This window comes from Dermacentor variabilis, chromosome 3 (genome assembly GCF_050947875.1).
Source record: "Dermacentor variabilis isolate Ectoservices chromosome 3, ASM5094787v1, whole genome shotgun sequence".
Lineage (NCBI taxonomy): Eukaryota > Metazoa > Arthropoda > Arachnida > Ixodida > Ixodidae > Dermacentor > Dermacentor variabilis.
In genome coordinates, this window is record NC_134570.1 from 12,007,333 (window position 1) to 12,032,975 (window position 25,643).

The following is a 25,643-nucleotide window of genomic DNA, read 5'->3' on the forward strand; positions in this document are numbered from 1 at the left end:
TTTCACTGTCTAATAAACTTATAAGACAATACATGACCAGCAATACTGTATGGAACCTAAACAAGTTTAATAAAGTCACCTAGAAGTCAGGATGGAGAAGTGACTGAATTGAGGATGCTAAAATGGGTGAGGTTGAGGCAGATTGTGAAGACAGGTCTTAAAAAATTAACATTCAACACACACTTAAGTTGGCAAAGATTGGACTCAATGTTCAAGAAGAAATTGACTAAGATAATTGATTGGTATGCATACATGAGAGAGCAGCAACAATACAGCAGAGATAACTGTCATGCAAGAGGAAAGGATGTCAGTCTAAAAATTAACATTTGATCAGAAGAATGGTTATGCATGGGCTCAGGCTCACGTACAATTCTGTATGGTACGCATGATGTCAGAGCTGCATCGCATAAGGAACTGTGTCCTTACATGCCTCGATTATGAAATGATGTGGGCCAAGAGTGGAACAAGGATAGCATCAAGAGGGGGCCTCCTCCAAAAGGAGAACAGTAGGGAAACGGGGCGAGAGAGATTTTCTACGCAACAGATACAGAGTCATATGAGTCATAGTCATAGAAACCATGACCCAAGGAGCTGCACAACAAGGTATATAAATTCAAATCTCTATACAGTTAAGCCTCAGTATAACGAAATTCTCGATATAGCGAAGTATTTAACTTTTCATAACCTCTTCTCCATAGGACACCATGCATTTAGAGCCTCAATATAAAGAAGTGTGTTTGTGTGCAATTTCAATATAACGATATTTCGCTTCTGCCGCAGAGGAGTGCCAAGACAATTAATCAATGGTAACTTCCGCGGACGCAGATAGTCAAATGATTGAATTACAAGCGGCTGCTTGCAAACGCACCTCTCAAACTGCGTGCAGCGCGACAAGAACAACAGCTTGGAGCCGCATCATGTTCCGTATAAATTAAGTCCAAGTGCGATCAGATCCTATCGCGCCCCGCGCACTTGTGCTTAAGGTGCGAGTGAAAGAGTGCGAGGGTGAGACAAGAAAGATGGTGGCTTCGTAAGTGCGGCCTTCCCACGCGAGCAATGGCAAAGTGGGGAAGGAAAGCGAGCTCGCGGTAACGCGATCAAGCGCGCGCGTGGGGGCGGAGTGGGGGCGGGGGTAAGTTGGCGCGCTTGTCGGCCATGACTGCGAGTGGCTGTAAGCGTGGCTGAGCGCATATGCATCCGCGCACCCTGCTCTAGAGGTAATCTGCTGCGTGTGGAAAGAGCGGGCATGCCAAGACGGCGTGGCATCATGTAAGCTGTTTTCCCGCACGTTTAGTAATGAAGGTTGCGCAATCTCGAGTTTTGATGACCCGTTGGAACGAAAAGCAGACGAAGCATTCGCTCCCAGCTGCCGGCGCTTTTCATGATAGCGTCGTCGCAGTGCGACCGGGCGACGCTTTGGGGGCGGAGTGCACGCGAAAGCATATGGCGTCACTTAATTCGTACGAACCGCTGATGTGACGATATCAACGTGGCATGAAACCGTATATCATTCATCGCTGACTCCTATATTCGTCAAAATAAAATGTTTTCTCATTCAAACTTGCTTTTTTTTTATTGTCAAATAATTCGGAAAATTGCATGGCCCCTTCCCGTGCAACAAAAATCGATCGGCGACTGTACTCATTTACATAACAGATCGAATTTCAATACAAGGAAATTTCTATATAACGAAGCGAATTGCCGATTTTACCTACTTTGATATATCAAAGTTTAAGTGTATAACGAAATTTCCTGTTCTCTACACGGGGGCGGCAATGTGGGCTTGTTCGTTGATCATCATGGAACGTACAGCATGTAGTGTAGCGCAGCAAAAACAAGAACACAAGAAGAAATGAAGCACAGACACAAGCGCCTAATTATGTCTGTGTTTTGTTTTTCCTTGTGTCCTTGTTTTCGTTGCATTACACTACATGACATTCAATACTTTCACTGTCACATTCATGAGCACTGAAAACCTAGAATCAACTAATATCTTGCCTGATTTGCCATAATTAAAAAGAAAAATGTGGGTATAGTAGGTCTAATTGAGTTCTGATGATTTTAGTATCACTGACATATAGCTTTTAAGAATGTTTAATCGTTTCTTCTGTTAAGGCAGAGTACATGCTCAACTGCTACAATAAGTGTGAACGTAGGCAAAAACGACATTTTTGGCTCTTGCATCAGTTTTATGGCATGTTGCGTGATCTAATCAAGTGGTTTCAATTTGATGAAGTTCTCGATTTAACTAAATAAAACCTCACATCCCAATAAAATTTATTAACTAGACTTACTGTACTTTATAACCAAAGTACGGTATAACTATAAGCAGCTACAGCCGCCATGAGTGGCGAGCAGAATTGAAATGAAATTGCTTTAGTCGAAACACGCCGAGCGCTGCTGCTAAAGTACGCGCCACATGCATTGGGTGACTGCGGGAACCGTGGTACCACACGCAGTTATTCAAAGCAGCACATAAAAGTGCCGTGGACTCAAATTGGTTAGTAAATGTATTCGGAACCAGTCTTTCGATTACTCAATTGATATATCAGCCACACACTCGCATAGCACGGCCACGTGGCAAACGCGGCCATGCGGACGCTTCACTATGCACCGATCGGCTGGTTGCAATATTGGGGCACTCTATGGGTGCATGTTTAAAGCACAGCGTTTTTCGCCTATCGCGTGATCGTTGCGGGTGCTCCATGGCTGAGTGTATTGCATGGTACAGAATTGGCCCCAGTACCAAAAGTACACAGGTAGGGTGGTCCGTGTAGATGAAGCGTGAACGCGAGCTCAACATAACCACGTTGTCAGTATTCTGTAGCGATTATTTATGCGAAAGCGTCAAATGGCCCATTGAGCAAAAAAGCCGGCGTCTGTCGTCTCAGCGAAACAGCACCTCAAATCCCGTTGGCTGCGACCACGTCACGAGTGCACCTCGACAAAACAGAGCGGGTGAAAGGGTACACCTGCTGTCGCTATAGTGCACCAGGTGTTGCGTGAGGGGAGAGGGCGTCGCCGCGACGCCACGTCATCCTTGCTCTCGCAAGCCGCCGCCTGGTCCGTATCTCCCCCCTCCACTGGGCTTAACTGCTGCACGTGCCTGCCGGCCTTGGTGGCCACTGCTGTTTCCTGGTCTCTGGTCATGCAGCACATCGGTGGCATGCGGTGTTGGCACCACAGGCTGCTGCTGCTTGCTAGCTCGGGCCCAATGTAGCTCTAGGGTGCATCACTTGCAGCGTAAAACTCGAAGGACTGCTCAGCAGCGTTCAATTGGGCATTAATGCTTTCGCAATCACAACTCAGATAAGACATGCTTAGCTGTCCTCATATGTTGTTCTTTAGTTGCCAAGTGGACGCATCATTGTTCACCATTCACAGTCTTCAATCTGTCGTCATCATTGGCATTGTCATTTCAAATTAGTTCTAATATCACGCCGTCGGGTGCTGCCGCCTTCACGCTGTGTAGTAAATATGCAGTCGTTGCCAGGCATGCACTCATCATCCCAAAGTCGTTATGCCTCAATCGTGATGACTCTAGAATTGTCATCCCATCGTCGATCATGCCATCGTTGTCACCACATCAGCATCATACTGTTGTCGGCATTCGACAGATGCATTACACAGATTAGCATTACCTTTTCAGCTTCTAGAACAGAATGCACGTGGTGATCTACCGCAGTAATATTATGAGAGACACTTGGGCGGAACAATTGCTGGCCTCAATTGCCAAGCCTCCCTGTAACATCATTTATTTCAATCTCCATAATGATCCTAAATTGTGTCACAAAACTTCTACAACAAATGTCAACATGGTTTCCATAAGACCTTGTCCCTCATGAAAAACACAACTATATTGTCATGTTCACTAACTTAATCTCCTCCATTGAACTTAGTTCTTGCGTTGAATGGATGCTTTTAGCGTTTTAAATTCTGCTACTTTGTGCCACTGCCTCCTTCTGCTGAATAAGCTAACTTAATATTGATCCACATGCAATTACTAAAATTCACTGAATGCTTTCTTCATGACTAAACACAATTTTTATGTTAACAACTCCAATTCACAAATCTGTCTTTTGTCACTTCTGGCATGCAACAATGCTGAGTGTTTAGGCCCTTGATTTTTCTCATTTTAGATCTCGCAAAGAACTTAACGTAGAAAACTAAACTTTCTGTTGATGACTGTGTGTTTTGTTGTGAAACAACCAAACTCTGGCAGGTCTGTTTCTGTTCAAACAGACTAAACAAATGGCCCACTGAGTAAAAAAGGCAGCGTCTGTCGTCTCAGCGAAATGGAACCTCAAATCCAATTGGTTGTGACCACATTGCGAGCGTGCCTCTACGGAGCAGAGCGGGTGAAAGGGTACATCTGCCGTCGCTCTAGCGCGCCAGGTGTTGCGTGAGGGGAGAGGGCGCCGCCGCCATGCCACGTCATCTTTACTCTCGCAAGCGGGTGCAAAGTCCATATCTCCCCCCCCCACTGAGCTTAGCTGCTGCACGTGCCCAGTGGGGCAATGTCTCCACTAATGTCTCTCCGGAGTGCCATCACTAGTTAAAAACCTAACATCAGTACTCTAGCAAAAAAAAAGACTGATAGAAATTTCTATAGTCTCTTAGGAATATGTATAGGTAGTACGGGTCCTTCTAAGAGTGATATATATTCCTACCTGACCCATAGAACTCTTTACCAGACTGGCAGGCAGCAGATAGATCTCACTGTGCTGCCTACAAGCCCAAATAGCATGATGTACGTATCAGTCTTTTAAACCCAGATAGAGATCATCATATGACATACAGAAATCTGATTGAGGCACTGATAAAGCATGTTAGAAATAGCACACATGCCGGTGCCCACACGCCTGAAGAGACGTTTTTAAAATGAACTGAATATACAACCCTGAATGCATTGCCTGCCACGTTAACAGATTAACAAACACAGTTGGGATATTGGAGTATCAAATAAAAATGAAGTGCATAAACTGTGCAATTATCAAAACTTTTTACAGCTTGTATGCAGATATATTATCCTAAACATGTTTCAACATAAATTAAAGCACACGTTTTCAAAGCACAGCAGCGTTACCTAGCCTTTGAAATTACATTGGGGAAGTTGCATGAGAAAAGTATCAGTCCATCTTTGTAGCAGGTGTGCTCCAGTTCTTTTAATACAAAATTACATTTACAAATTTTGCGAGACGGATGTGCAACATTTAATGCATATCCAAAACAGGATTACTGTCATCATCATCATCATCATCATCATCATCATCATCATATTTATGTCCACTGCAGGACGAAAGCCTCTCCCTGCAATCTCTAATTACCCCTGTCCTGCGCCAACTGATTCCAACTAGCACCCACAAATTTCCTAATTTTGGCGCACCACCTAGTCTTCTGCCATCCTCTACTGCACTTCCCTTCTCTTGGTACCCATTCTGTCACCTTAATGGTCCAACGGTTATCTAATCTGCGCATTACATGACCTGCCCAGCGCCATTTTTTTCTCTTAATGTCTATTAGAATATCATCTATACCCGTTTGCTCTCTTGTCCAAACTGCTCTCTTTCTGTGTCTTAAAGTTATACTTAGCATTCTTCGTTCCATCCCTCTTTGCATGGCCCTTAACTTGTTCTCAAGCTTCTTTGTCAGTCTCCAAATCTCTGCGCCATATGTCAGCACCCATAAAATGCACTGATTGTATACTTTCCTTTTCAATAATAATGGTAAGCTCCCAGTCAGGAGCTCACAATGTCTGCCGTATGCGATCCAGCCCATTTTTATTCTTCTGTGAATTTCCTTCTTATGGTCAGGGTTTCCTGTGATTAGTTGACCTGGGTAGACGTACACCTTCACAGACTCTAGAGGCTGACTAGTGATCTTGAACTCTTGTTCCTTTGCCCGGTTATTTATCATTATCTTTGTCTTTTGCATATTAATCTTCAGCCCCACTCTTACACTCTCCCTGTTAAGGTCCTCAATCATTTGTTGTAACTCGTCCGCAGTGTTCCTGAATAGAACAATGTCATCGGCAAACCGAATGTTGCTGAGGTGTTCGCCGTCGATCCCTACTCCCAAACCTTCCCAGTTTAATAGCTTGAATACTTCTTCCAAGCACGCAGTGAATAGCACTGCAGAGATTGTGTCTACTTGTCTGACTCCTTTCTTCATAGGTATCTTCCTACTGTTCTAATAAAGTTTATTTACAAAAGCAAAACAAAGCACTTTCAAGACTGTGGATACTAACTGTAGCTCTAACATGTCCGGCTGAGTTTGTGAATGCCATAAATTAGACACTACCAACGTGATTTCATTAAAGCTACTTTCTGGGCTAGTTTGTGCTTACTTGATTTGAAAATTATAACAACGCTAATGCATCCATCCACAAAGGAACAAGGACAAGACACAAGCAACATGACTACAAACATGACTAGGGTTTATTTTACACTCCACTATCTAAAGAATAAGCAAGCAACTTTAGCCACATTCAAACAAACACATAAGAGGAAGAACACAGACTGAAGTACCAACTTCACCATGCCCATTTTTGCTCACAGATGCTGTATAGAACACCAGGTCTAATTGGAATATGCTTTTATAATATTACAACTTCATATGAAGCTATTTTCTCTAGACTATGTATTTTTGCACTCATCCCAAAAGTGTTATGATATGTGACAGAACACAAGTGAGCTTGTGCAAAAAGAACAAACTGGCATGGCACACTGACAGGAAGCAAGGAAACAGGACAAGCATTGCTATTGGTACAAGATCTACAGCAATATATCAGAACATGACAATACAGCAATATTATTTAAGCAAAAGTGAGTACAGATCTGAGAACTTATTCAAGTAAGAACATGGATTTACCATTTTTAAAACCACATAATCATGAACAAAAACAGCTAAACATCAGTGCACATATTGCAAAATTAGAAGACACAATTCTTCACTGGGTGCTAGTTCAACCACCGCACGTCGAAATGTGTAAAAGTAGTTTAACCTGTGTAGCCTTCAGCATGCAAAAGCAAAGAAGACTATCAGAACAGGCTTCATATATAGTGTTTGGAGTCTTTGATTCAAACCGTAATACACTGTTAAAATAAAATTTCAGAGTTTGCTTGTTTCATTCAGAAAAAAGATAGTGTCTTAGTCATGCTGCCACAGTTAACGGATGAACTTGCACCAGCTACATTGAGTCAAAGGAGTAAATAAAGTGAGGCAGACAGATGCATGGTGTGAAAATGATGCTGTTGTATCAAGTAGCATAACTGCTCACTTAACATTCAGCTGCTTTCCATGCCTCTGCATACAGACTGAGAAGCTTTACCTCTTCACCATCTGCTAGTGAACCACTGTTTGTTCACTGTGATCACCCACTCAAGGCAGTCACGTGGTTAAGTAGGGCCCTTCGCTACATGTAAGGACACCGACCCGAAACTGTGCATAAGTCCTGTAAAATATTGTCATTTTTTGGCTACTGCAGCTGTTCATCAGCAGCTGCATCACTACTGCCAACATGCAGACCATGCAATTCCCCAAGCACTTAATCAACAAGAGTACAATAATGAAGAGTGGCAAATTGGGCTAGCTGGTTCATTAGGAAAACAAGAAGCTAACGCAAGAAAAAATAAACACTCTAGAATTTTGATCGCTCTGGCTTGGTTAATATATTCAAACATGAAAAAGCTGATTATTACAGAATGCCATAAAGTGTGGTGCACTGTTACCAACAGTTTTTTTTAAAGCTATAACCTGTTATTACCAGACATTCATGTACCATGGCTGAAGACATACTGTTCATCGTTGCCATGTTTTGAGCATGGGAATTAGTCTTTCATAAAGGTTTCGTATTGTCCATTCAAAAATATTGTTGTCTATTTCTATAAACACATAAAGGCGCATAACTTCGCTGGGTGTTACGTAAACTAGTGGCTCCTCTCTTCTGATGCAGACTGAAAGGTGCTTTGCATAGAGAATTTCAACAGGAAATAGTTTCTTGCATTTCAGAATTATGCAAGAATTTGCTCCAGTAAGAATTCTACAAATGAGAGAAAACGCACCCGGGAGGCTGACAAATGCACTGTTTTTAGTCTTTATAGTTCAAGTGTACTGGACAGAGTGGAATGTTTGTTGGTTGATGACCATTTGCTAATATTCAGTGACACTTGTTGAGTCACAGCCACGGTTGTGGACTACAGCCTGTTTTTAACTTCCATCCAAGTTGAGGCACAGCTTTGCAGTGCCTAACAAAACTGTCTGCTGACCAGCTCTCCTCTCCTGTACACCAAAAAAACTCACTGCTTCTGGTGAAAGATTTAAACTAGCTTTAGCTGCCTGTAACTTTCGAGCAAGTACATAACATTCCAATATTTGTAAAGGAACATCATTAGCTCCGCTGACCAATTTCACAAGAAGTTCATTTCCGCCTTCAAATACAAATGAAGAATGCGACCAATGAGGTCCTAGTTTAGCCGCACTTTTAGGAAGATGCAGGATTTGGTGTACATTGTATGTCATTGCACCCAATCCAAACAAAGACTGTGCTCTCACAACAAACTCCGAGAGAAGATCAGGTGATCTCATTATGGTCATCTGAAGTGACGGTGTCTAGTAGAAGTATATAGACACCCTCCGTAAGCAAACTGGAATGTCTGACATACTTATCTAGCAAAAAGCCATGAAGGCATGGTAATGAATAATGAAGAACCCACCACTTCCATTCACTAGCTTTCCAGATTGTGAAGTCTGATAATCTTTGTGGTGTACGTGTGAACCAATTCGGTGGCTTGATTGCCAATAACCTCCTGTTTAAAGAGGCTAAACTTTGTTGTGAACCAATCTAAACATCTTTTCTCTTTTAAATGTGATCACATTTTTATTCTTTTTAAGCTGTTGTATGGTGTATATTTGTTCCACCAATCTTTCCTTTCTAAATCCTGGGCTTCATATTTGATTTATATGTATTGTCTTTTCTCATAATATAAATGCAAAATTTCTGACTCATTTTTTGGGCAAAAGAGGAAGCTTGCTTCTCCTTGAAGCACATTACACCTATACAACACACATAGATACTGATAGACTATAGATCTGGCAAACTAATATGAATACACTATTACACTAATAAAAAGAATACACTAGTAGACTTGTACAAGCAGAATAGCACATATACGTCCAGAATAGAACTAAAAGTAATTTTATCAGTGTATCAGTTGCATCGTTTCATAATGCAATAGAAAAAAACTGATATAATTTTTATTAGGTTGCCCTATCAGATTTTTTGCTAGTGATCTTTCAGTGTAAATGCATATCAACTTTTTGACTAATGCTAATAGCTGAACACATGGCTTTTTTTGCTGCAAGTTTTCTTGGACTCCTGCTTCCCTTAAACTTATACTGTATAATATGCTTGCAAGATCAAAACTGGAGTATGCTTCCTTAATCCGGGATACGCCGACAAAAAACACAACTCTGATATTTAGTTGAAGCCATACAAAACCAACCTGTACATTTTATTGTAGCTGGTTATTCCCATACCGCAAGCATATCAACAATTAAAACTTGCCTTAATTGGCCAGGCTTGTCAACAAAAAAACTTGCCCACTTATTTCACAAATTCTCAATTGAAACATACGTTATTACCTCCTTGTATCTCATTGAGAATGAACTACAACCTCGAGGTACAGGTGCCAACTTCCCAAACCAATCTTTACTATTCCTGTAAAAGGCAGCCTCAGAACACACACACACACACACACGCACACACATATATATCAATGAGCTACAAGGAGGTAATAAAAACATGTTTCAATTGAGAATTTGTGAAATAAACAGGTAAGTTTTCTTGTTGCCTAGCCAATCAAGACAACTTTTAATTGTTGATATGCTTGCGGCATGGGAATAAGCAGCTACAATAAAATGTACAGGTTGGTTTTGTATGGCTTCAACTAAATATGAGAGTTGTGTTTTTTTGTCGGTGTATCCCGGATTGATGAAGCATACTCCAGTCTTGATCTTACAAGCATATTATACAACATAAGTTTAAGGGAAGCAGGAGTCCCAAGAAAACTTGCAGCACAAAAAGCCATGTGTTCAGTTATTAGCATTACTCAAAAGTTGATATGCATTTGCATTGAAAGATTATTAGTAATATGAATACCTATGTACAAGGTGCTTAATAAGAAGAGTCTTTAATTTTGTAGGTAAATGTGTTAAAAGGACTAGTCATGATGTGAAAATCTCTTCATTTTACTTTTACCACCCCACCTTACCACCATTTTACCTTTACACACACACACACACACACACACACACACACACACACACACACACACACACACACACACACACACACACACACACACACACACACACACACACACACACACACACACACACACCACACACACACACACACACACACACACACACACACACACATATATATATATATATATATATATATATATATATATGCTCCATTCTAATGCTCCATACGATAGAAAATATGATAGAAAATTGGACAAGTTGTTGAAGCTTCATGGCAGCTACTGCATGACAGATGCCGACAAAAGTAATAGAATGGGACAGGATACAGCACTATCAAATGAAATTTATTGAAAGAAAACAACCAATATATAACACACATCACGTGACCAACACCCGTCCCCCTAGCATATGCAGATACATACCAAAACAACCTTCACATCACCGAATGCACATGTTTTGACGGCAACACACATGTCACGGCTGATTAATCAATGTAAAAAAACAATTCCTAAGGCACAATGCAACTCAGTGGTTTTACTTAAGATCTAACACGGCAACCTCGCTATCTTGCAGCGAGATGGATGGCTGGCTAACACACAGTGTGCTTTTCTTTCTAATGTGATAAGCCTCCATTAATTCATGTGAGAGCTTTTCACAGTGTGTGAACAGCAGAATAGTACTTTCAAAAACTGGATGACGCCCAATGCTGCAACAATGCACAGAAAGGTGTGGATGCGCAAAAACCCTTAAAAAAACTATGGTGCTTCCTTAGTCGAATGTTTAAGCACCTTCCAGTCTGACTGATATATATTTTGTAGGCTTCAAGAAAAAGGAATCGAATAAACAACATTTCGTGTGCAAGAGACAAACTGTATGCTATATTTCACTTTGCAGTCCTCCCTGCTCAGACACCCGTTGTGAAGAATGTGCTTGTTTATTGCTTCATATATTCCCTTCAGCTTATCTTTAAATGAAAACCCAATCCTCTCCTGAAACTTAGAAGCCACCTTTTTCTGCCTGTGTGACAATTAATAGAGGGGATAATGGCAACTTTGTTCCGCTCTTACTCCTTAAGCTTCTTCCACCCTGGTCGCACCTTAAGTTCCTTAATTAACGTGCTTCAAGATAAAAAAACCACTGAAACTGAATAACCTGCCTCATTAAGCCTTGTCACCAGATTCCTTACACTTTCAAGGATAAGGTGAGGATAGCTCTTGGTTGGGGCATCTCTAATTGCGTGAGTGGCAATACTGTACTTAATAAGTTTTGAATGGCTAGACCTATAATCAAGAAGGAGCTTAGAAGTTCTCAACTGACATCCCCAGCATACGGGATCCCACATAAAAGTAAGCCTGACATAAGAAGTTGCAGCACATTTTTTTTTCTGGAACTTCTAAAGTGAAGTTGAAACCTTGCTATTGTTCTCTAAATAGCTTCAGTACTTCGATGACAGCTCTGCGAAAGTTATCATTTGCTCATGAAAAACAAATAATCATCCACGTATCTGAAGATTTCAAGAGCAAGCCCACTCAGGTTTTGATTATTTTCTGGTCAACATAACTTAAAATATTACTGAGCACTGGTGCAACACCGGAACCTATGCAGATTCCAGCATTCTGGACACATATTTTACTTTCCCAACAGACCAAAATTGACCTTAAATAGAAATCAAGAAGCTCCAGAAAGTTTGCAACAAGAATTTTACACCTTTCAGCAAATTCCAGCTAACTTGTTTGCTTGTGTATGCAGTCCTTAACAAACTGCAAGAGATGCACCTGCGGCAAAGAATTGTATAAATCTTCTGCATCTATACTAAAGCCTGCCCATTTTCCCCAGATTATGCTCCTGCAGGAAGTGTACAACAGTCTGAGAGCTGGCAGCAAGGAAATGGTCGTTGATTCCCAGCCTGTCAAGGTGTGTCTGCAGAAATTCTGAAACATGAAGCCATGATTTATATTCCGACACAATGGTTCTGATATGGATTCCCTAAGCTTGTGTGTTTTGCACTGAAGAAGGCGCATAAAAGAAAACCTTTTTCCACCTTAACATCATTTGAGATTGTTGTCGAACCAAACTGATTCAACTTCGTGACAGCTCAACATTTTATGTCAGCTATATTGGTATAAATTTCATTAAAATTTATGTCAGTGGCTGACACACCCTCCTCCGGAAAAGTGCTTTCCAACATGACAACACAATGCCCTTTTTCGTCTCCAAGAAACCTCCAAGTTTCTGCCCCATACGTTAGCTCAGGTAGAAGGCAATGATTCTATGCTTGATTGTACAAAACTATATATATATATGACTTTGTATTCACCATCCAGGGCCAGGGAACAAGAGAAGCCAGACACCACTGACCAATTTCTGACTAAAAGAATTAATTTTTGACCTTATACATCTTGTTTTTACTGTACATGTCCCTCAACTCCATCCAGGTTCCCAACATTTATATCTAAAAAGCTTGTCTATCACCACATACAGGGTCTGTCCTGAAAGTAATGTCAGTAAATTTATTGTGATGTGACTGTATGTCAGAGCAGTCTAACTGGATGAAACTAGCAGTGACGGAATCCAGCTAAGCAGCGGTCCGTCAGTCAGTGTGCTCCGAACATCAGGGAGTGTCGGACGGGCCCGTTTGTGAGAGCTGTTTTTTATTCTTGTGCAAGTGAAAATGCAGCGCTCATTAAAACAAAGATTTGCGATCAAGTTTTGTGTGAAACTTGGCAATACCGCTGCGGAAACTGTTACTATGCTCAAGACTGCTTATAAAGAACATGCCTGGTCAGATCGGCAAGTGTTTCAGTGGCACAAAGCCTTTTGGAAGGCCGGGAAGAGGGCGACGACAAGGACTGCGCTGGATGGCCATCTACGACCACTATGACTGACAATGTGACACGAGCGAGAGAACTGTTGAACTCAGACCAACGATTAAGTGTTCGTTTAATGGCCGACACGTTAAACGTTTCGAAAACTCAAGTTCATGAAATTGTTACAAACGATATCGGCATGCGGAAGGCATGCACAAAAATGGTTCCAAAAGTGCTCACTGACAATGAAAAGTCATGCCGTGTTGAAACATGCCAAGAAAATTTCAACATGTGCAAACGTGAGCGAAAATTTTTGGACAACATCATTACAGAAGACGAGACTTGGGTATTTGAATATGACTTGGACACCAAAAGGCAATCATCTGAGTGGCACACACACTCATGCCCTCCCCAGAAGAAAGCCAGGATGAGCAAATCAAAGATCAAGATCATGCTCATTGTTTTTTTTTGACATCCACGGACTGGTTCATCATGAGTTTAAAGAACCTGGAACCACTGTGAACTCCAAGTTTTATGTGGATGTCCTTGAAAGACTGAAACGCAGGGTTCAACATATCCGGCCGGACATTGCAGACAACTGGAAGTTGCACCACGATAATGAGCTGGCCCACAGTGCCTTCATCGTCACCGACTACATGGTTAATGCAGTGGGGCCAACGATCCCCCAGCCCCCGTACAGCTCGGGCTTGGCTCCCGCCCAACTTTTTTCTGTTTCCATGCCTCAAAATACCCCTGAAAGGCAATCATTTTGGGACAGCGGACGTGATTAAAGCAGCTAGCACCACAGCATTAAAGGCCATTCCGGAGGATGACAACGCATTCGAGAGCTGGAAGTCTCGCTGGAGTCGATGTATTGACACAATAGGAGAGTATTTTGAAGATTTTTAAACTTTTTGTAACAAAAAATTCAATAAATGATTTTTAATCGCCTTACTGACATTACTTTCAGGACAGACCCTGTACATGCACCTTGAAGGTATGTATGTGGAAAGCATTTCAACCTCTGCTTGCTTTTCTGGCATGGAATAAAACGGCCTTTTGTCTCTAAACCACTTACTTTTAAACTATTCCGTTTGGTTCATTTTTCTAACTTCTGCAGAGTTGCATTAACAACTTTCATAGTTAGCCGGCTCCGTTTTCATTCTTGCTTCCTAAAATATGCCCTCCTGTCATGCATAATTTGGAAGGCCTTCTGTTAGCAATGGGTATTGTATTTCAAGACTATCAGTGCAATGTTGCATGAAGAAACCTATTCTTGGAGTGAATTATTGTTCAGCTTGATATCATGATATTGCTGCATGGTTGTTATTTAACTCTGCAAGAGAATGGTCCTGCCATCCTACCAAGAGTGCATTTCATGGGTATTACTCTCTTTCTTTTGACATTAGTTTATGAGGCTCACAGATATGTATCTGTGTCAACAATAACACCTGACATCTAATTTTGTGCAACATGCAGTACATTTAATCAGATAAAAGTTGCATGTTTTGTCTCTTGGACCAGTCTGCTCAGTGGTAGGAGGTCAAGACCACAAATGAGAATGGCTGGCCAAGATCTGTGGTATATGTCCCGTGTTATGCATCTGACAAGATTTCATGGTGGCAAGAAGACATATCAGACCTGATGTGATCTTTCTAATTATTGTGCACAGAGTTATCAGCATGATAATATCCTTAATGCTATAAATAGTACCTCCAGCAAGCAGTCTATATGCTTATGCCTTTTTGTTGCTTATGGCAACAAAATCCAACATCCTTTGAAACATGCTCACTTGCTGTCTGATGCACAAAATGAAGAACGCTGCCTTCTCTAAATTTATTAGCAACAAGAAAGCCACTCTGGAAGCAATTATATACATACACAGCAACACACACTAAAACCTACAAATGGGAGAAAAAACACAAACTAGGCTAACAATAAAAGAAACCTGACACCCAACAAGTGTTACATGTTACTCAAGTATGCACATTCAACCTGAGTTAGAGAGGTAGATGGTCGACTCCCGCACTCCTGTGCATGCATGTGGACATGTTAAGCCTCAGCTACTCTTTCTATATCATAACTATCCCCATGTTTGTGAAATCTGGTGTACAACTGCAAGAACAATGATGGCTTGACAGGTGGTTCACATTTCAATGAGTTCTATAAGGAGGATGCATCAACTGTTCCAGCCAATGTACACATTACCAGATGAAAGCAGCCGCTTATAAACAGCACAACACCATACAGCACAAATTATATATTTGCCACGTGTTATGAAACTTACATCATTAAAGTACATTAGAATTGGTGCTAAGGCTGGTGCACAATATATGCATATACTTTAAACAATCATAAATAATGCAGGAGCTTGGAATATGATTGGCCATTCTCGGAACTGCTTTGATAATACAAAAGTCAAGGCTTTGATTTTGGCATCACCCACTCCACTTCGTTTTCTTTCTTTTTCCAATTGAAGCATTGGCAAGGTTTGTGCCATGCGCTTCGACAGTGATTTTTCCTTGTTCGCGCACGGCCATGACCATAATACAAGAAAATCGCCCCAGTAACGCAGTGGTCCCTGCCTAGTTTTTCATATACTTTACCGCAATACATTACGTATGCTTCACCGCATAACATGACTGTATTGCGGCAAAGCTGATTTTATGGAACTGACATTATGTAACGGACCTTTTGTCCTTCTGCTGTTCGCATGAGCATAAGCTCGAAAAACCACAAAATAAAGACTTGGCTTGCTGCTGGTTGATTTCTAGCTAACATTTCGAGACGTCCACGTTGTTTACAAAAAAATCGGCGAAGTTTCTCGCGCTCGGACGCGCTTCAAAAGGCAGCGTGCACATGACCACCTATAATTAAGGCAGTCATAAGCGGCAACGAAATCCACACAAGGTACATCAACTTCCACAAAGCTACTGGGCAACGCCATCAATAACTGGCACACGGGCCACCGAGGAGCTGGCAAACGCTGCGATGACATCCACACAAACCACGTCGCTTTCCACAAAGCTATTGGGCAACACGATCAGTCACAGGCACAGGTGAAGTCCGCAAAACACTACATGGGCAGAACTACTACGGCCATACTCAATCACTTCGCCACAAGCTCTCACATTTAACGACATCAAACAGCTACAATCACTCCTCCACAGCCACGGACACAGGCGAAGACCGCACGGGCAGAACGGAAGCACCGATTCAGGGCTCGATCATGGCTCGATCGTCGCGTTCATCGCTTTAGCGCCACCTATTTAAAAATAATATACGGAGCCAAGCCAAACCATTATTTAGCGACTATTTGGGTGAACCTAACGCTTTCGGGCCCTAAGCGTTCGAACGACCAGGGCACGATAACGCTTACCCCCCCTTTCCACTCCTGCGACCGGGTCGCAGGAACGGCGGCCTAAACTTGCTAGCTTCAGCGTGTCGCTCATTCTGCGGCAACGCCCCTTTGGCGGTTTCGGTTCCGCCGCGTGATCGCAATGGAAGCGCGCGAAACGTGGTTTTTCTCTTTGTCGGCACGCACTCGCAGGGGCGGCGGAAGTTGATTTCTATCTTGATTGGCACAGCTCTTAGCTTGTTTATCTCCACCGCTCACGAGGTATTCTCGCTCTCTGCGGCAACGCGCTTACGCGAGAGGGTGCCTCAGACCTCTGCCCAAAGCAGCCGCACGCAGAGATGTCGTGTGCGCCAACACAACTCCTCGCTCCAAGAGAACGGACACACATTTTAGGTGTGCAGATTGCGATAAGGCGCTGTGCGTAGAACCGTGTTTCAAGGAGTACCACGCTCGGAAATACTATTGAACATTTTGCAGTTCTGAGTGATGCCGACACCAAAATACTGTTCCTAATTATTTTTTACTATTTATTCCCGACTTTATACATTTTGTACATTCAAGATCCGCAATAAAGTAATTTGACCACCTGGGAAAGTTTTTTTCAAAATAATTCGACCCTCAAAGGGTTAAAATGAGTGGTAATCATTCTGTCATCAAATGTTACGGTGGTTTCCAGTTTCTAGAATGCGCAGAAGCAAACTTTACAATGTAAACAATGAAACAGTTGTGAACTTTACTAACTCTATAAACAATGCGACTTCATGTGCAAGAGCTGTGCAGTTTGTTACTGCGTGAAAAAGGGAATAGGAGCAGCTATTTAATGCTATTTTAGAGAGAGCAGCAGACTACACGCACTGCCATTTTTCAGGTTCGGGCAGTCAACTTTCGGAACCAAGTCACCGATAAAAGCCTTGCGACATCCCTTTCATTGTGTTCGCAAAAATAATCAACTATGCAAGCAGTTCATCACAACACAACAGTTGCCATTCTAATTACAATGCTGCCCCAGTCAACTGTAGAGTAGCAGGCAAACAGGCCATAAAGGTGGCACCAATGCCAACGGCTGAATGAGAGTGGGCACAGGCGACTCCCGTAGAAGTCGATTATCTGTGCAGGTCTGGACTTCCAGTAGGTTGTGGTGACCATGGACCTGACCGTTGTGCATGCTCCGATCCCTATAGTACTGTGCATGTGTGAAAAAAACAAAATCCATGGATGGCGAAAGAATCATATTTCTCACATAGCGTGATTATGTTGATGTGCCACTTTGTCTGATTACGAAAGCACATTCAAGTAACAAATTATACATGTTAATCTAGTGGCAAAAAATTACTTCATGTGTTCTTGGCTTTCTGGAGAATTGCGTGCATTGAAGGAGAAACTGGTGAAGTAGTCAGTCTAGGCGTGTGGCCACAATCCTGTTTGTGATTATTGCTGAGTTGTTCAACAAATGCAAACTATCAAATGTGCTATGGACAGTACAAAGGAAGACATGTTTTGGTTCTCAATAGACAGCGATAAAGTGATGACATGGACATTAAGTAAATAAATTTCTGTTCTGTGATGGTAAAGCTCACTGGTTTCATCTTTTTCTTATTGCCAGAATCAGAGGCATGAGACATTTCTCTTGCTAAAATATCAGGTACGCATTCAATGTCTACTTTGTTCAGGAGCAGCTCTAATGTCATTTCTATGTTAGTTTTCTAGTTTAAACCCATAAAAAGGGCATGCACATTAGATATGGGGGCAGTTTAGAATCGGGGAAAATATTTCTGATGAATCAGAGCTGTGTCTCTCCGTTCTTTTTTTTTTTTGCCTTTGCTTAATTCAATGCAGATAATTCTACCCATTTTGTTGGTCCCGTCAAGGTCAAATTGAGTCGACTGTACTTCTTATTCCAGCTGGGTGAGCAATCTCATACTAACACACCTACGATCAACTTTACTGATGAAAAATGCCCCTGCAATTTCACGTTCCTCTTTTTGAAAACTTGGTCTCATCGAATAAAGGGATGCAAGTGTACACTTTTCAGGGAACTGCCAGATGACTGCCATACCCATTTTTTATGTCGTTTTGGTGTTTCCTAGCTTGGTCATTGAAATGCGAAAGGGATACAGCTGTCATCTTGCAGTACACTGACAAGAGTGCACTCGCGCACCTTTGTTCGATACAACCAAGTTCCTAAAGATTAAAAAACGAAGCAGGAACATGAAATCGCAGAAGCGATTTCATTTTTCGTCAGTAAAGCTGATGGCAAGTGTATTAGTGTGCCATTGCTCACCCTGCTGGAAAAAGAAATCTTGTTAAATTGCAAATGACAGGTTTATATTCTGCACATGCTCTGTTCACTCTTCTGTGTGGGTGAAAGTGCTACCTATGTGCTTTTTTTTCCTTAACAAGATTCAGCATTGTGTTAGCACTGTGTCTATTGTCTACTCCTCCTTTCTGACAATATCTTATGCTGTTTCAAATATAAAGGTCATTGTCCTAGTCTCCCTTTCCCTACTTATCCTTTTTATCCAGTCTCCCCCCTTTGCCTTGCTCAGGCACTTGCTGGAGGAGCTCTTGTGTTTGTTGGGCGCAAGTGATACCAATGTATTATGCTTTTCATGTGCTTGCATATGCATGTCATTGCCCAATATGGTGAACATGTACAGTCAAGCATGGCACAAGGTTTGTGAGTGACACTTGACAAACTCAAACATTAACAAACATCAGCTTTATTGCAATTTTGGAGGCTGTAGCAGCAGTGAAACTATGTGCAACGAAGTAAGTGCACCTGCTGTTAGCATTTACAAATAAGCAGCATAGCACATTGAAAAAGAAAAAAAAAAACTAACAAAATTTGAAAGTTGTAAATGGCAGTGACACCACCAAAGCTGCAGTCAATGCTCTAAATATGTACACACTCATAGTAAGATTTTACCTAAATCACTTGTTATATAAGAATACTTAATCCCATGCTGAAAAAACTAAAACAGACAAATGACAACCATTCAAAAGACTGACCTTTATAGACAACGAAAAACTTGACTGCAGCTGAATGATACAATTTCGTGGTGAAATTAGCTTAGACTTAAGTCATGTATCATGAACCAAAACATGAGAACTGCTGCCTTTGATTGATCGCATTATAGCCATGCATACTACACATTGCAGACTCGCATAAAAAAAGTAGAAAAGTATGCCATTATAAATAAGCCATCTTATACATTCTCCTCTTCTAAGTACCCATCTTGGCACTTGTCCTGAACTGGGACACACGTGCACTGACACATCTGAGGTCAAAGTGGTACACGAAGTTACGATTGTTTTTCTTTTTTGTAAGTAGACAAATGAAGCAAATAAATGTTAACGATGAGGCTGCAGAAAATTTTTTGCTGGTTTCAGAGTGTCTTCACAGAAACAAAAAATTTGGCACAACTGCTATGCACAGAAGCAAATTGTGGTCACATCATGCCGCTTAAAGCAGTTTGAGACATGGCTGCAAATGCCCTTATGCACACATGCCAGTTTATGCAAAGACAGGGAGTTGCATGGCCACTAAAGAGAACGTTGATACACTGGCTGTGTGTTCCTATCTCACAGTTCAATAGGCAAAGAAAATGAAGGTTTTGTGACACAAAATGAAGGTGCAGTGATTCTGTGATGAGTGAACTAAATGCACTCTATGTGTGTTTTGTGAGATAACACTGAAATGCATAGACGATGCACAAATTCCAAGGCGTTTCTCAGAATGGAGAGTAAGAAACAACCTTCTTTGTGGCAGGATCTTGCAGCACGCTATCATCCACTCAAAGACAAAAGGATGATCCCATGTACACTGCTGCTTGCTTCAAAATAAAGTGGCACAACTAAATACAGGAGACTAGAGTGAATGACATGATAAGAAAATAGACTGCCTTTGCAAAAGTGGCTTCTTTGCAAGAGGAAAAACACATGTGCAACTATTAAGCAAACAAAAAGAAAAACAAAACACCACTAAATGATGCCTAGTTTCTAAGTCAGGAAAGACAGGCTTTTTTTTCCCTTGACTGAATAAAGCAGTTTTGCTCTAGTGCCATGACTGAGGAAAAAAATGCAGCTAATGGAAAGCCTGGGAAAACAGCTGCTTTGCAGAAGGTCACTTGTTGCTTGTCCCAAAGTGCATGAAATAGTCTCCACTTCCCACATGCCTGAAATAAAAAGACATTTCACAACTTTAAAAAAATATGACAAATTCTGAGTTTGGCAGCATAATGAAAAAAAGTACGAGTTACCAAGAGACAAATTCCCATTGAAAGGGGCACTTAAACCATTTTTGAACCCAGTAAGAAAATATTCCCGATCTGTAGACAATGTTGCCCTGTCAACATGAACATAATTGGTTGCTTGTTCTCTCCTAGCTGTGGCTTTCGAAATCCCCTCTTTTCTTGGCCTGATGCTGTATGATGATGATATGTGGTTTTTAATGGCACAAGGGCCACTTATGGCCAAAGAGCGCCATGACAAATGGTAATTTAAAGGATTTATTGGGAATGGCGTGGACTGTGAATTTATTATGGTAGGTGTGACATGGCTGTAGAAGGGCCTAAAAATTTTCGCTGTAAATGGCGTAAATATATAGTTACTAAAATAATGACACTTATAAGTTATGGACGTGGACGATGGCAATTTTGTATTGATAAAGAACCTACGAAGATGAAACAACAGTTACACTAGAGCGTCAAGACAGCCCTGGTAATCACTGTTCAATCACTGGGCTGGTAATCACGTGTTAGAATTTCCTGGCCAAATTATTTTCAGAGTGTCGGTTTCGGCTAAGAAATCTAGGACTATTTGCAGTTTAAAAAGTGGTTCATCACTAAGAAAAAAATGCAGGATGAAGAGGTATATTTTCCCGATATGCAGAAAGGAAATACTTTTTCCTCTCTGTTTCTATTGCAGGGCACTGGATAAGAACATGGAGGACTGTCAAACTATCCCCGCACCTACTACAAGTAGGAGAGTCCCCGGTCAACAGGTAGGAGTGAGTACTGTAAGTGTGTCCTATTCTTAATCGGCAAAGAAGTACTTCCTTGTACCGTGCTGTTTTGCCACTTATCCAATTACGCAATCTTGGTTTTATAATGTGTAACTTATTCAATGTTTCTGTATCCCACTCTGCTTGCCAATGATTTATTAATTTATGGCGCAGAAAGGGCTTTAGGTCTGTGGCAGGAATGGGGATATTTCCATCTGTGTCGCTAAAACTCACTGACGTAGCGTTTTCGTCAGCAGCTACGTTCCCTTTTATACCTTTATGGCCAGGTACCCAGCATAGTATAATCACTTGGTTGCACATATATGCGGAGCACAGCAAGCTATACAGCTCATTCAGAACGGGATTCTTATGCTTTCGTAAGCTAATTAGCGCTCTCACGACACTTAATGAGTCTGTAAAGATGACAGCCTTTGCGACATTTCTACGCCTTATGTGTTTAATAGCCGAAAGTATAGCGTATGCTTCTGCCGTAAAGATACTGGTGTGTGGGTTTAGTGCCCCAGCTATTAAAAATGAGGGTCCGAGAGCTGCATAAGCAACACCAGCAGGAGACTTCGAAGCATCTGTGTAAAATTCGTCACAGGAATACTTCTCTTTAAGTTCAAGAAAATGTGATTGTATGTGAGCCTCGGGTGCTTGTTTCGATAATTCTAAGAAAGAGATGTCACATTTGATAGTTTGCCACTCCCAAGGCGGTGGAAGCCGAGTGGGGGCCATTAAGACATTCTCTAAAAGAGGGACCCTTGTTTTTTCTGAGAGTGCTTCCAACCGGAGGGACAGAGGAGGCCTAGTGGCTGGGCGGTTACGAAATAGCCTAGCAGTGGACAAGTCGCATATAGCAGAATGACAAGGATGTTTAACATCTGATTTAACTTTCAGGGCGTAGGAGAAAGTTAAGTATGTCCTTTTGCAGTGCAATGACCATTCGTTTGATTCAGCGTAGAGGCTTTGCACAGGGCTTGTCCTAAAGGCGCCTGTTGCAAGGCGGATGCCTAAGTGGTGAATAGGATCTAGCATTTTCAGAGCACTAGGTCCAGCAGAATTGTAGACTACTGCTCCGTAGTAAAGCCGTGTTAATATTAGACTTTTGTAAATCTTTAAAAGGCATCTCCTGCCGCTTCCCCAAGATGTACGTGACAACAGCTTCAGCAGATTCATAGTCTTGAGGCACTTTGCCTTAAGATACTTTAGGTGTGGTACAAAGGTTAGCTTGCTGTCTAAAAGGATACCTACCCTAGCAAAAATTCTAATAGAAGTTTGTATTAGTCTAATACAATTTTGTATTAGTTGTATAAGTTTTGTATTAGACCGATAGAAATTTCTATTAGTTGCACTGATTGACCTATAAGACCAATAGAGCCTATGTATTAGGCGTATTAGTCTTATACAAACATTGTTGCATGTCTGCTAGTTTCGTTATTAGACTGATACGTCCTATTGACTTTATACAGATTGTTGCTGGTCTGTTATGCAACATGCATTGTTGAATTCTGTTGCCCCTTTTTGCTGCTTGTTTAATGCAAGGGTGAAAGTTTATGAAAAATTAAGTCTGTATTGGGGGACCATTTGCAGAGAGGTCTCTAATTATTCGCTGAATAATTAGGAATTTTGCTGTACAAAATGTGCAGCAAACATCATTCGCACGTTTGTATTAGTTTCATCGCACTAAGCTTATCTCCCAGCGATATACACGAAAGCGATGGACGCGCGCCTACATGGTCTTGCCAATTTTGTTTCACTGGCGACGTCTCATAACTAGGCCTCTGTTGAGCCTCGTCGCGATGAGTCGTGAGGAAACAGCTAGTGTTTACAACACCAGCAAATACTTCGCCACGAAAAAAAAAGGACAACGAACAACCAGCCGTGACCTGCAAGGCAGAGTCGCGGTGCCCGGTGGGTTTACGAACGATGGTGCAATCGCAGCAACCATAGTTGTTTGCCACTGAAGCTTCGTTAGTCCCGTATCTTCTGTTGAAGTGCGCATGAAGCGGTGTTAAACTTGTAACCTAAATTGATAACTTAATACCGCATATAAAAGGCCGTAATATTTATTGACATCAATGAGCAGTATCGCAGAGAAGGGAACACGGCAGGCGGGAAGATCGCAAAAGTACAGCCGTAGTCAGCCGTAGTTGCGCACAGCACGTGTGCATTGGCGGCTGCCATGTTGCAGTGTACTGTAGCCATGTCAAGGCGAGGTGTGCGCGATTTTTAGTGAATGAACGATGTGTTTTTAAGGAACCCGAGGTGCTGGCGTCTGCGCAATCTTATTCCTGCAGTATAATACTTGGATATGAGTGTTGTGTGACTTCAAAACAACGGAAGGCAACTGTTTTTACCCCTGTGCTTCGTGGATCTATCAGCGTGCATCGATGTGATGTGTTTTCGCCGGCGCCGATTTCTTTCCATTTGGAGGTAACTATTGTACTTATTTATGCTTCTATGAATAAAGGGAAAATGAGACATCCACCCGTTTTGTAGCAATTGCTACAAAGGAAACCCATACGGGTTCCTCGAAAGAAAAGCCTCATGGTTGAAGAAAAATTCGTCCTGGTCCGGGACGAATTTTCTCATTTTCCCTTTATTCATTGCTTCTCTCCACCTTGCGGGTTTCCGCAGAACTACTACGTCAAACTATGCTTCTATAGTATAGTATAAAGTTGTTTCTTTTTATCCCAATGGTGGATGCACTTCAGTACAGTGTGATTGGGCCGATTGTTGTGCGCATAGCAGCAGTGACATACATGTTTCCGACAATGCTGTGCAAGATTTCTGTCTAGAGTTGTTCCTTATCTGCCTTCAGTTTCGATGTAACACACAGAACATCTTTGGTGCATTTTATGTGCTGTCTAATTGTTCTGTCATATCAGATGGCGTCATTTTTCTTTATGATAAACATGTCGAACTAAGCATATCACACTTTGTCCTAAAATTAGTTTGGAAATTACGGGGCCATATTATTCCAATTTAGAAGCAAATATTGCCTGCTTAAATATTTAGTGGTAGAACAAGCACCCTGCTTTTAAATGTTTCTGTATGTGTGTATGTTTCTACCCAGGTTTTTTTTACCACTCCAAAAGGACGTTCTCTGGTCGAAGTGGTGGAGTAAAAGCTCTGGCAATCAAGATTGCTGACCTGACGAAGATCTCGAAAGAGAAATCTGTAAAAATATTTGTGTGCTAATAAATGCTCCTAGCAATTATGCCTGTTTTTCATTCTGTAACTGGTGCATTGACACCTTTTCTTTCACACCAATAGACCTATTAGACTAATACGCCGATATACCTCTTAGACTAATACGCCGATATACCTATTAGACTAATACACCAATAGACCTATCAGACTAATAGGCCAATAGACCAATAGATCTATTAGACTAATACACTAATAGACATAATAGACTGTATTAGTGTCAATAACCTCATAGGCTATTAGTTTTTGTATTAGAATTTTTGCTAGGGTAGAAATTTATGTTCATGGCTCACACTTAGCCGTTCTCCATTTAGATCTATTGCTGGGTCCGCCAGTATGCCTCTCTTGTTAGAGAACAGGACGCATGTACTTTTTTGAGGGTTTAGCTTAAAACCATTTTCGTCAGCCCACTTAGACAGTTTATTTATGCAAAGCTGTACTTGTCGCTCACACATACTTAGATTGCATGATTTGAAACCTATCTGGATGTCATCCACATATACAGAATAAAACATAGTACGTGGTATGACAGTCTGGATCGAGTTCATTTTGACAATAAAAAGAGTGCAGCTCAGCACACCACCTTGTGGAACACCGGCCGCTTGTGCAAATGGGCGAGACAGAACATTACCAACTCTAACACGGAATGTCCGATTGGCGAGGTAACTCTGTATCACATTCAACAAGTTGCCTCGAACTCCCATTTCAGACAGGTCACGGAGGATTCCAAAGCGCCAGGTTGTGTCGTATGCCTTTTCCATATCTAAAAATACTGACAGAAAAAACTGTTTATGGACAAAGGCATCACGGATAATTGTCTCGATGCGAACAAGGTGATCTGTTGTGGATCTACCCTCCCTAAAACTGCACTGTAAGGGATCGAGCATCTTGTTGCTTTCCAGAAAATGGATGAGGCGACGGTTAATCATTTCCTCAAACAGTTTGCATAGACAACTTGTCAGAGCTATAGGCCTATAACTGTCGGGTGAGGAAG

At 41.6% G+C, this 25,643-nt stretch overlaps 1 protein-coding gene across 27 annotated transcripts in view; it reads right to left on the reverse strand.

Annotated features, from left to right (window-relative positions):
- Positions 1 to 14,874: 14,874 nt before the first annotated feature.
- Positions 14,875 to 25,643, reverse strand: part of trol (terribly reduced optic lobes) — a 623,238-nt gene continuing 612,469 nt past the window's right edge. For all 27 annotated transcript variants that reach the window (XM_075684186.1, XM_075684204.1, XM_075684193.1 and 24 more), the window contains one exon: positions 14,875 to 20,609. In XM_075684186.1, the coding sequence (XP_075540301.1) occupies positions 20,558 to 20,609 (52 nt within the window). In that variant the 3' untranslated portion in view covers positions 14,875 to 20,557. The remainder of the gene's footprint in view (positions 20,610 to 25,643) is intronic.